The sequence below is a fragment of the Carex rostrata genome, chromosome 26 (genome assembly GCF_964058835.1).
Source record: "Carex rostrata chromosome 26, lpCarRost1.2, whole genome shotgun sequence".
Lineage (NCBI taxonomy): Eukaryota > Viridiplantae > Streptophyta > Magnoliopsida > Poales > Cyperaceae > Carex > Carex rostrata.
In genome coordinates this window covers 1,388,147-1,401,500 of record NC_135943.1, presented here as the reverse complement: position 1 = coordinate 1,401,500, position 13,354 = coordinate 1,388,147, and the positions used below count along the sequence as shown (strand labels likewise).

Genomic DNA, 13,354 nt, shown 5'->3' with positions numbered 1-13,354 from the left:
AAAACACAAAAATAAAGTGAAAACCATACTATCTAAAATAAAAATCACTACTCCTAAAATTATTATTCAAACGACATAAGTTCAAATAAATTGCCTTATAGACAGTTTATTATTATTCTAATTATATAACTAAAATTTAAAAATAAATAAATAAGAAAATCATTTAAATTAAGCATAGCAGTAACATTATTCTCAAAAGTATTATTAAGGTCTTCATCTAAAGACACTTCACGTGTATCACAATATTGACTACCTCTATCACATTGTAAAACCACAAGTTTTGTACTTGAAATGGAGTAATTCAAGTTTTTCGACCTCATGTTCGAATGGAATTGCCACCTCATCGATAAAAAAAATATTAATTTTTTATTTGACTAATAAGTATTAACTGTAGAGAACTAATCACTTTATATAGAGAAAACAACTTCCGTAATCAAATACAAGAGAAATTTAATTGAACTTCTAACCAATCAAAAGATATTAATGCAGCTTTTTTTTTTCTCTTTATCAATAATTTAATAAAAATTATAACTTCCGTACACAATTAATAAAAGATTAATAATTTGAAACTGTTTGAAAAATTAATTAAATATTTTGAATTACTTTTATTGAATTGAAACACGAGAACTTCAAATAATTTATCTGGACCGAGAGAAAATAGAGCATGAAATGAAGAAAATGTTCAAGGATAATAGCAAAGAAATGACACAAGTTATCTTTCAGGGAGTAAATAGTGGTGGGTCCACAAAAATAATTGTTCTAATAAAAAGATTTGGGATACTGTGAATCTGTGATTTACTGATTTAATTTACTAAGAAAGGGTAATATGGTCAAAATGAAAAATTTCTCTCACCTCAGTTTTTTTTTTTGAGTAGAGTGGCAGAAGCTGCCACCTACTATTTTTATTGAATCAAAGATATGTTGTACAAAGAACAGAGCCTGTTTAAGCACATACGTAATTAGTATTGCGCCAATCTATAGGTTCTAAACCATAGTCCTCCATGCCTGTAGGGAATTTCCACGATGCAATTCATTTTAGTGCATGCTTGAATGCTTTGCATTGTGTTTTAACAATTCACTAACCATAACCTCATCTCTTGCACTATCCTAGCGGCCAGCATAGGTCTAAATTATACACATATTCAATCTAATTTTTTATTACAAAATAACATCAAATATTTTGTATTTTAAATATAAAAAGAATATAATACATCTAGAATCAAGTTACTGCATTTGTTTAGTTTTAATTTGCAGGAAATGAAGAAAAATGTCCAGTGCGAACGCACAAATTGCGATATAGCTGCACTAAGTACATAGATGGATTTCTGTTCGCGTGCCAATTTTAAAAAAATATAATAAGCTGCGCATCAAAATTCGTGCAGACATATGAATCTGGATATCCACTCCCGCTTGCTCATGCCACCTTGAGTTCTTCCCATCTCCCATGATTTTTGCCACACATGTGTGACTGTACTTGTCACTTTCATGATATGTCTGTTTAATGACATGAAACCAGACTTCGACCGCATACGGGCAAAGAAAAATTAGGTGTGCCAATGTCTTATGTCTTAATTGGGCAATTAGAGCTTGGGGTGGCAAAAAAGCTCGTAGCTCGTGGCTCGATCATGACTCGCACCTAACTCGCTCATTACTGGACCGAGCTGTTAACGAGCCAGCTCGTCACTAGCTCGGTTCAGAATTAATGAGTTCAAGTTGGGGCCTAGCTTGCTCGCGAGCTAGCTCAGTTAAGTACCAATTTGTGAATTTGTGTGCATTTTATATTGTCTAGCTCGGTTCAGCTCGGTTTAGCTCGGCCTAAAAATTTATAGAATTCATTTACTTCTTAAAACAAGATCCAATCAGCCCCAACGAGCCAGCTCGGACTAACTTGTCACAAATTCAAGCTGAGATCTTAACTCGGATACCCTAGACCCAGCTCGCTGAACCATAGCTTGGTCCAAAATTAACAAACTGAATTAGGACTTAACTCAGACCAAACCAACTCTTTGCCACCTCTAGTTAGAGCAACCTACACAGACTAGCTCAGTTTGCTCAGCCTTTCTTTGGTCTGCCACCCCTAGTTAGAGCAACCTACACAGACTAGCTCAGTTTGCACTCTGTCTCGCAGTGTTAGATATGCGAAGATTCTAGCCGACGGTGTACTTTTTGCCGACACTCTCTCTCACCTCAGTTTTGCGCCTATTAAAAAGAGTCCTGATAAAATTGGCATCGGATGACACGTGTCAATTTCCTATTGGAGATGACGTAACAAAAAAATTCACCTGTGAGCAAGAATAAATCTCTTATTTATTAGCATTTAATTAAGAAGCTCTTTAATTAATGCTCTTCTCATCTCCGTTTAAAAAGCCCTCCATAATAATTATTAATAGTTTGTCCAAACAAGTTTTCCTTAATTAATATGCCATTGGAATTATTACTGATTAAAAAAATAATTTGTAACGCATGGATGACGCCATTCTTTAGGTTCAAATCTCATCTGTGAAGTTAAAATTTAGAAGAAACTAAATTTTACGTTTTTATTGAATTTTGTACTATTCTTTTGGCCGAGAAAAAAAAAACAATTTATTCCAAAGGTTGTGGATCATCAAATAGTAATGATGTTCTTTTTTTCAATCTCAAAGGGTAAAAATATTAAATTTGAGTTTTCTACAAAATTTCAATATTATAACAAATATAGCGATTCAGGAGACCGTTTGAATTTTGAAATGAAAATTTAAACCAAAGCAAGGCTCTTTTTTAAGTAAGTTAGCTTACCTCTTACTACTATGTGTCTTAAATCATTATTAATAATCATAACCATAACCATAACCATAACCATCGTCATCATTGTTATTATTTTCAAAGCGATGTTTACAAAATCATGTTGATGATCATTAATAATGGATTACCATAATAACATTGAAAAATCGTCAAAAATAATTTTTGATGGAGTTTGGTATTGTTGCATGTTATATGATTTTTTTTTTGCTCAAATTGATATGGATTATATGTGATGTGTATATTATTTGATAAATGTAAATAAGTATACTAGTCATGATGTTCATCATGACATCATGGCTTAGAAGTTAGAATGAAGGCATTCCTAAGATAAATGACTACCATTTTATTTTTTTTTATGTTGAATTTTGAAATCAAAGTGAGTAACTTTATTTATAATTGTTGAGGGCCATGTTTAAAGTTATTGAAGATTAAATTGCTTACTTTATTGTACTTCTTATATTTTATATCTTGTTTGATAGTTGAATTTATAATTTAAATTAATTTGTTTAGAGAAGTAGGATTTTGAAAAATGAATCTCTATCTATATCAGTGGCTCTATAGACGGAGGAAGTATGAAGGAAATTAATCCACTTGAAGAGGTTGAATAACTTCGGATTAACTCATATCTTACTCCATACTTTTTCTCTTTTACTTCTTGTTCGCGGTTTAATTATGGTGGTTTACTTCATAACTAAATATGACCAAATGATGAAACGAGATGGTGTGTAACAGGGGCAGAGTCAAACTTTCAGACTATGAGGATCAAACATGAATGAGAAGTCAAGCATATTAAGTTTTTGTACTACAAATAGAGAGTCAATTTCACACTATCCATAATATTTTAGTTTAAACTATATTAAAAATATGGTTTTGTATATACACAAAAAAAATTTAAAAATGAATGGAGTCAATTGACTCCATTCATTGAATATGGATTCTCTATTGGTGTGTAAGAGGTGTAGATATTCAATAGTCTTATTTTGTTTGATAATTGAGAATTTTAGTTTATTCAAAATCGAGCCATATTCAATTTGGTGTCTATTTATAATGTATGGGACGGTATCAATTGTTGCTTTGAAATAATTTTTATAGATCAACTCAAAATTTTAAATATATACTATAATTATATATTTTAAATTTTTTGAAACTTAATTAAAGTTAATACATTACTAATGGCCCCAATATTTCGGGTTTTTTAAATTCTTTTTGAAATTTTATGTGCTTCCTACTCCGACATTTTTATTTTTACCTCATTAAAAATATTTTAATAATAATAACCAAAGTTTAGTAATAATTTTAAAAATACCTCACCCGTGGATTTTTTTCATGGGTTGGGATTTTAATTACAATTTTTTTTTATAAAACAGAAATTTGTTTTTATTTTTTATTTTTTGTATTGAAATATTAGAAATGCTGGATATATTTATTTGAAAATAGATGGAATACAATATAATTTGATTTATTAGAAAGACTGTAACAAATAACCCGGATCAATATTTTTCAGGCCGGATTTTTCGCGGCTGTAAGAAAAATTAATATATTTCTTTATGTTTTATTGGAAAAAAATAAAAATGCTTAGATTCTGAGTTATTGATCCCGGTTCAAAAGTCACTTCTATGTAATCTAGAAAATATTGTGATCCTTCTAGGACATTTAATTTATAAAAAGTTGTATCTATTTTGAGAATTCTTTTTGAATAATAATTATTAAATAACTTAAAGTTTTTGTTTTTTTTACAAAAATAGATACAACTTTTCATAAATTAAATGTCCTAAAAGAATTACAATATTTTCTAAATTACATAGAAGTGACTTTTGAACCGGGATCAATAACTCAGAATCTAAGCATTTTTATTTTTTTTTCCAATAACACATAAAGAAATATATTAATTCTTCTTACAACGGCGAAAAATCCAACCTGAAAAATATTGATCCGGGTTATTTGTTACAGTCTTTCTAATAAATCAAATTATATTGTATTTCATCTATTTTCAAAGAAATATATCTAACATTTCTAATATTTCAATACAAAAAATAAAAAATAAAAACAAATTTCTGTTTTATAAAAAAAAAAATTGGAATTAAAATTCCAATCCGTGAAAAAATTCCACGAGTGGAGTATTTTTAAAATTATTACTAAACTTTGGTTATTATTATTAAAATAATTTTTTAATAAGGTAAAAATAAAAATGTCGGCTTCCTACTTATTGACTAGATTTAAAAAAAAAAAATCAAGTAAAAGGACGAAAAGCAATGTATGTCTAAATTTAGAAAAATAAAAAGAATCAAGGACACAAGACATTCTCTAACTAGAAAAAATATTGTAAGCTCTTTTTATTTGAAATTTTTTAAACTTATTTCTCTAATTTACCAACATAAGAAAAGAATGAAACACCACCCGGTACGACATCCAATATATAAGACTGAAATTCTAAATAAATCAAAATTCAAATCTCCTCCTGTGAATTGCGATTGTCAATTTTTCATCTCTGTTCTTTGCCAGATTTACAATTTTTAAGCACCATTTTCACCAAAACCGATTTCGATCAATAGATTTTTATTATTATCACTATGCGTTTTCCTTCCCCTCTCATCCCTTTCACTCCCTTCCCCTCTTTCGCCGAACGAACAAATCACAAATTCGCCATGGCACCTCACCTCTAACCTCTCTCTCCACCATTCCCCCTCAGTTTTTTTGCAGATCAATACCCCCGAAATCGAGGGGAGAAATCCCAAATCAGATAGAACAAAAAAAAAGAATAAAGAAAGATAGGTAAACCTAACTACTAGGGTTTGTTGGTATCTCTCATTTCCTCTTGGCTCTCGCCACTTGATCTCTTTAATTGAAGATGCTTAAGGGGCTTATGAAACGGGGCCCTCGGAAGGTGCCCCGATCCGACGCGAATGAACCTGTTCCTTCTCGTGCCTCCGCCTCATCAGTCACCGTTAACCACGCGTCAAGATCCGCGCCGACGTCGTTCTCCCCTTCCACCTCTCCAATCCCGTCTCCTTCCCCTCCTGTCCAGTTTGAGCAGCTGCCCCTCTTTCGTGATGTGCCAGCGACAGAACGCCCCTCGCTCTTCCTTCGCAAGCTCAGGATCTGCTCCATAATCTTGGATTTCTCAGATTCTCTCAGGTCGCTGCGAGAAAAAGAGTCGAAGAGGCAAACCCTTTCAGAGCTTGTGGATTTTGTGCAATCAGGTTCATGCGGGCGGCTGCCTGACCAGGTGCAGGAGGAGTTAGTCCGAATGGTCTCTGTCAATATCTTTCGCTGCCTCCCACCGGCTGCCCATGAGAACACGGGCACGGTCGACCTGTCCGCTGACCCGGAAGAGGAAGAACCCTACCTCGACCCGGCCTGGCCCCACCTACAGCTAGTCTATGAGCTCCTTTTGCGGTATGTTGTTTCACCTGACACTGATACCAAGGTTGCTAAACGGTATGTGGATCACTCCTTTGTTCTTCGCTTATTGGATCTGTTTGACTCGGAGGATCCAAGAGAGCGCGAATACCTAAAAACAATTCTACACCGCATCTATGGTAAATTTATGGTGCACCGGCCATTTATTAGAAAGGCAATTAACAACATATTCTACCGTTTTATTTTTGAAACCGAGAGGCATAATGGGGTTGGTGAGCTGTTGGAGATTCTCGGGAGTATCATTAATGGGTTTGCATTGCCGATGAAAGAGGAGCATAAGCTGTTCTTAATTCGTGCTCTCATACCACTCCACAAACCAAAGTCTGTAGGGTTTTATCACCAGCAGTTATCATACTGCATAACACAATTTGTGGAGAAGGATTATAAACTGGCGGATGCTGTTATAAGAGGCCTGCTGAAATACTGGCCGGTGACAAACTGTCAGAAGGAGGTTATGTTTATAAGTGAACTGGAGGAGGTACTGGAGGCTACACAGCCAGCTGAATTTCAGAGATGCATGGTCCCACTCTTCAAGCAGATTGCTCGGTGTCTCAATAGCTTTCATTTCCAGGTTTGTACTTTTGTTAATCTAACCTTTTATTTCTTCTACTTTCTTAATACAGTAATTGGTGAATGGATTCATACACTGTTTATGGTTGATGTTGGTATGGTATGGTCATGCTTTTTGATAGGTATAGCAGGTGCTAACACCTTGTTAGGATAGAGGGTAGTAGAAATGAAACTTCAAAAAATTTATATTGCTCGGTTGGATTAATAGGAAAGTAAGGTTAATGACGATTACTATGTTAACCTCATGTAGCCTTCCAAAGTTTATATATTGTTGCCCGCTAAATTGTGGGATGATAGAAGAAACGTATCAACTACATAAGTTGGGGTGCATTCTGTAAGGTCTTAGATAATCTTTTAGCAGTGTAACACGCAAGAGAAGCTGCTTTATTAATTAACAACTGTTGTATAACAGATTCTTGGATTGCCAAGTGAGTAAACCCCATAATACTGAGCTGTGCCTAAAACTGAACAGTAAATGAGACGTGATTTCGTATCATTGAACTCTTCTCTTTTGTTTTTATCAATTATGGTGTTTTTTTTTTTAATTTTAGAAACTAAATGAGCAATATGGTTTTGTTTCCTTGCTGTCTAGAAAAGCACTGATTATGTATTTTGGCATCTGGTAACTATAGGCAGTAATAATTATAGCTTTTCCCTGCTGCCTGTATCTTTGCTGAAAAAGCATTTGATATTTTCATTAACTATTGAATTCTGACACCCAATATATATTTTTTTTGTTTTAAGCTATTGCAGATAACACTAGATCATAAATTATTGTAATAACTAATAATAGACAATTATTCAACTAATATACTCACAGTTCTAGCACATCACTAACATGATATGCTTTTCATAATTAATCAAAAGTTGTCAATTTTGGTTGAGAATACTTGGTTTTAGGTTACTACCTCCTAATGATTCTATTGGAAGATATTTTATTTGCGTATGAGACTGATTGTGATTTTTCAGAGGGTAATCTGGTCATTGTTCCCTTGCCTTGACCATTGTTAATATGCTTAAATGCTACATGTAACTGCAAAATACAAGGAACACTGAGTTTACATTTACATATTAAGTTCAAGGATGGTGCTTAAAATTAACACATGTCAGGTGGCTGAGCGGGCCCTTTTCCTATGGAACAACGACCACATAGTGAGCCTAATTGCACAGAACCGAGGAGTCATCTTTCCAATAATCTTTGAAGCCCTGGAGAAGAACATCCAGACCCACTGGAACCAGGCTGTGCATGGCCTAACAGCAAACGTGCGTAAAATGTTTCTTGACATGGATGGTGAGCTGTTCGAGCAGTGCCAGAGGCAGTACATTGAGAAGCAATCCAAGGCTAAGGAACTCGAGGCGCAGCGCGAGCTTGCCTGGCGCAGGTTGGAGGCTGTCATTGCTGCCAAGAAGGACAACATGGTGCTAGTCAATTAGGTACAATTTGGTGCGCCCTGTCCCGTCTTTTCACCTTCTCCTTTTCTTCTTGCTTTTAATTAATTTAATTCTTAAGTATGGTAACTCAAAAAGGACTATTATTTTGTGGATACACCCTCTGCGGGTTGTCATGGATGTTTTTTTTTTTTTTTGGAATCTTATTATTTTTCTTTTTTCTTTTTCTTTTTTATTTTCTTTTCTTATTTTTGTTGTGACGAGGTTTTGGTTATGCATTTCAAAAGAGATGCAAGGAGTTGTAGCAAGCGAACAAGCTTTGAATTTGGTGCTAGATGGAGTGTGAAATTTTTTTTTGGGGGGATGGTTGTAGGGGGTCCAGCGGCTTTTTATGTAACTTTTGATACATAGAAGTCATTCCAATTTTATTTTGTTATTACCTATATATATCTTGATCATGATATGTTGGATAGTTGGTTCTCACATTCTTATTTTGGTATGTGTAATGAAAGCTTAGATACCTTGAGATTTATTCATGATCTTCAGTCTTCTCATTATTTGTGTTTTGTTGTGCACTTATTATACTATAGTTCCCTTCTCACTATACTGAATTCTTAAATGTTTATTCTCTCTATACTGAATTCTTAAATGTATATAATTGGTGTTATCTTTTTTGTATAATTCCATCTAGAAAATTAAAATAATGTTTTCAGAGCCCGTAAGGAATTACCATGTTTTTCATCTAGGTCTTGTTAGAAGAACGGATACAAATACAGTATTAACAAATTTAAGTGTGCATGATGCAATTACTTGACTAATGTTAAAAATAAACTTATTCAAACATCGTTTAAAAATATAGATTTAATGTTGCAATTACACTGAGGACTGTTTGATGAAATACTTCTGGGGTCATAGTAACTTGTAACTAAAAAAAAAAAGCTGAAAAGGCGATATTGGGCAATGCATCCAAACTTAAAATGGAAAGGTGTATTGCCGTATTGGTGCTTTCTTTTTGTTTAATTGCAACTATTACATTAAAATAATGTTTTCAGAGCCCCGTAGGGATTACCGTGTTTTTCAGCTAAGTCTTGTTTGAAGAATGGATTCAAATAAAGAATTAGCAAATTTAAGAGTGTATGATGTAATTACTTGACGAACGTTAACAATACATTTGTTTCAAATATCGTTTTAATAAGAGAAATTATTTGTTTAAATGGTGCACTTATACTGGGGACTATTTAATGTCATACTTTTTGGGTCGTTGTACCTTGTAACTGAAAAACATGCTGAAAAGGCAATATTGAGCAATGCATTCTATTTCAATCAAAAAAAAAAAAAGCAATGCATTCTAAGTCCTAATTTTAAAATGAAAAAAACGTGCATTGTTAAGAAATATTGCAAATGAAAATAACATGGGCCATATTGGATTATTGGGCCCTGTAATAATGCGAACATGCCAAATTTCCTTTTTTTTTTTTTTTTCTTATTCTTCTTCGGTCAAGTTCTTCTCTGATAGAGAGCGCCACTACCGGTCCACCATGCGCCACTCTCTCGTCGGTTCCCTTTCTCCTCACCAACTCCACTCTTTCTTCAGCCTCCGCCAGATTTCCAGCCTGAAAGTCCCCTGGTACAAAGACCCGGTGCTGGACTCCGCCATAGACCGCGACAAGGACCACCACCTCGTCTCCCGCGTGGTGCGCGAAGTACTTCTCGAACCCAACCAGTGCATCGCCTTGCGTTACCTTGAGAAACGGCGTGAGCGACTCCGCCTCAAGATACGCGTCACAACCTTCCTCGACTGGTATCCCAACCTTCTAGAAGTATACCCCGACAGGATCAAACCCACCTCGTCTCCAGTCCCTTTCCTCCGGCCTTCTCAACCCCTGCTCTCTTTTCTCTCTCGCGAGTCTGAGATCAGATCAATGAACGAACCCCTTGTCTTAGCTAAACTCTGTAAGTTGCTGATGATTTCGAAAGATCGTGCTATACCAATGGGGAAGATAGTTGACGTCAGGCAGTTGTTTGGTTTCCCTGACGATCTGCTCACCTCGTTCGTACCGAGGCATCCTGAATTGGTACAGGAGTCGAATGGATACCTACATTTGGTCTCTTGGAATGAATCCTATGCTAAATCGGTGATCCAGCTGAGAGCCGATGAGGAATCTGAGGCGATTGGGATTAGAGTCCGACCAAATTTTACATTGAAATTGCCCAAGGGTTTTAATTTAAAGAAGGAAATGAGGGAATGGGTCTGGGATTGGCTTGAATTACCGTATGTATCTCCATACTCTGATGTATCAGAGCTGAGCACGGCCTCTCGAGAAATGGAGAAGAGGAACATTGCTGTTTTACACGAGTTCTTATCTCTGACGATACAGAAGCGGGCCCCGGTGGACACAATTGGGAAATTCTGTTCAGAGTTCAGACTGTCAAATGCATTTTCAAATGCATTCACGCGGCATCCCGGGATATTTTATGTCTCTTTGAAAGGAGGAATTAAGACGGCTATGCTGAGGGAGGCGTATGGGGAAGATGGAACATTACTGGAGAGGGATCCATTTCTTGATGCAATGAAGAGATTTGCAGATTTGGTTGATGAGGGTCATAGGGAGTATTTGGAAGGGTTAAAAAGGAAGAAACAGGATTTGCAAAGAGAATTGGAATTGGAACAGCAACAAGAAGAATGAGTTGTCATGCCATGTTGATGGATCCTACCAGAATGAATGGATGGGTGGTGCGGGGCATGTGATTAATAAGGGTTATGAGTTGCTATGCTACCACTCGTCAAGGGTACATGTCAGTGGATCACTACATGGGGAGGCTACGGTGCTATGGCAGGTAATACAGGAGGTGTAAAGAATGGGTAAAGCTGAGTGCATGTTCTACACAGACTGTAAGTTTCTAGCTAAGGCATTTACAAATTTATCTCCACCAGTAGGTTTAGAATGAAGGGCTTATACTGAAATTGTTGAATGTTGGAAAGCGCTGAAGGAGAATAGGAAATATGCATGCAGTCATATAAGCAGAGGTCACAACGAGTTGTCTGATTATCTAGCGAAAATAGGGAGAAATGAAAGATGGCAATACACGGGTCATACATACCCAATTTGGGATGATATGCATTAGGATTGGTCTCTCTTCTTCTTCTTCAAAGCCTTTATTTCCAAACAAATTGGGATAAACTAGAAATGAAACTCAACCGGAATCAACAATACGGGGACTTCCCAGGAGGTCACCCATCCTAGTACTACTCCTGCCCAATTCGTGAGGGTTTCATTTCCATAAAGATGCTGTTTTTTTTTTACCGCTAGCTCGCCAAGCCTATTACTAACTCTCCTTTTTCTTGGCTTGGGATAGGCTGTATAGAAACTACATAGGCAGAGTTTAGGATTAGTCTCTGTAGAAATTAAAAATGTAATAGAATATGACAGTGGGGATGTGATGTAATGCCTATGGGCTTATTTGAAATAAACAAAAATTTTGGAAAGGATTTGATGAATTTGCTGATCTACTTTTTTCTTTTTTCACTTTCTGCTGGTATTTCTATGATCTGGAATTGCTGCACCGATTAATGTTTGGTGCTAGCTGTTTTGTACTGGTATTACTGACTGGTTCTTGTGCAAAACCGGACTCCATATGAGCTTATTAGAGTTACAAGAAAGAAAAATTAGTCCAACGCACTTGCGATTTGAGTTTTCTTTTCCTGAATAAAATTATAATCATAGTAATATTTGATCTTACCATGAACTCGTCAATTATTATCAGAGGCAATGAGTGTAGTTAAATTTTAGTCTACATAAAATTAAAGCTTTCTGAAACAATACTTAATGAATAGGAACTACAATACGTAAGATAGGGAATTAAAAAGGGTATGGTTAGATAACTAAATCAGAGTTGACGAGTTGAGTCTGTCAGCTTGCACTTTTTTTTTGAGAGCAATGGATAAGGTCGAAGCTTTGGTTATTTCGCACGTGCTTCGTCTCCTATATAATAATTAACTATTGATTTGAGACGAAATAACTTAGAATATATAACCGAAAAGGCGAACTTTTGTCCAACAAATATCTGTTGAAGCACCAAAAACCAAGATAAACGCACAATTACGTCGACCTAGTTCATGGTATATTACGCATTTTATAGTTGATCATTGTATATTACGCAATTTATAGTTGATAACCTGACAGTCTGTTATCGAGTGCTAAATTTTTCGTTAATCAAATAAATTTCGAAATTATAATCTTAGGAATTTTGTGTATGAAAAATTCAAGAAATACCTAATTATCAGCTTGCACATTATCAAGGTTTGATCGGTGCTTCATCCTCACTTGTAATTTTTACCTTACCAAAAAGATTGAACTTGTACTTTTTATGATGACAATTGTTTGGGGAGTTCTTATAAAAAAAAAAAAAAAAAAAAAATTTGAGACTTGAGAATCTAATTGAACTAAGTGGAATAGGCATATCATATCCTTACAATTTCATGTATTTTTTTTCTGTAAGAATATAGGCATATCATCTATTTCATAATTGCAGAATGAGCTAAAACAGAAACATTAAACAACAATTTTAAAATTAAAAATGATATATAGTGCAATCAAAATGATAGTGTCTCAATATATTTCAGGTAATATTCGAGGAATAATACCACAAACTTACTTGTCTCCACAAGATAATCATTTAGTGTCTTTATTTATCTGTTATTCCAGAGGAATGATTCCTCCGAAGTGCATTTGATTGGGCTTATAACTGTTAACCGGTCAATTCTCTAATAACAAATCAGGAAAGTTTCCCACCGAAAGTTCAAATTTCTAAATAATATATATTTCTTAACTCAAAATTATTTGTCATTGAAAAATAAATTAAGCTAATGTTGAAGAGACCGTTTCTGTTCCTCCTAATATATTTCCCACTGCAATAAATTTCTCTGATAATTTATTTTGACAAAATAGTGTTTTTTGTTTTGTCTTAACTTTTAAGTTTTAACATAATCTAACCCCCTTTCATATAAGTAATTCTTCTGTATATCAGTTCAACAAATAAAATATAATATAATATAAAATAACTTGCATAAATTTTTTTTTTTTGTTTTGTTTTGTTTTTAACTAAAATTCGTGTGAACAAACAAGTTCACAATTCAACAAGTCGATAAAATTAAAGTCAAACCTAGCTGCTCTCACTCCTGAAAATAAGATAC

The 13,354-nt window shown here is 34.6% G+C and overlaps 2 protein-coding genes across 2 annotated transcripts; both read left to right on the top strand.

The window, feature by feature from the left end:
- Positions 1–5,229: 5,229 nt before the first annotated feature.
- LOC144544311 (serine/threonine protein phosphatase 2A 57 kDa regulatory subunit B' beta isoform-like) lies at positions 5,230–8,719 on the top strand. Its single transcript, XM_078292775.1, has 3 exons — positions 5,230–6,772; positions 7,882–8,205; positions 8,425–8,719. The coding sequence occupies exons 1-2, from the start codon at positions 5,630–5,632 to the stop codon at positions 8,203–8,205; spliced, it is 1,467 nt and encodes a 488-aa protein (XP_078148901.1). The 5' UTR covers positions 5,230–5,629; the 3' UTR covers positions 8,425–8,719.
- Positions 8,720–9,669: 950 nt separating this feature from the next.
- On the top strand, positions 9,670–11,888 carry LOC144544571 (Ubiquitin carboxyl-terminal hydrolase family protein). The gene has a single exon (XM_078293102.1). The coding sequence runs from the start codon at positions 9,699–9,701 to the stop codon at positions 10,845–10,847; it is 1,149 nt and encodes a 382-aa protein (XP_078149228.1). The 5' UTR covers positions 9,670–9,698; the 3' UTR covers positions 10,848–11,888.
- The last annotated feature ends 1,466 nt before the right edge of the window (positions 11,889–13,354 follow it).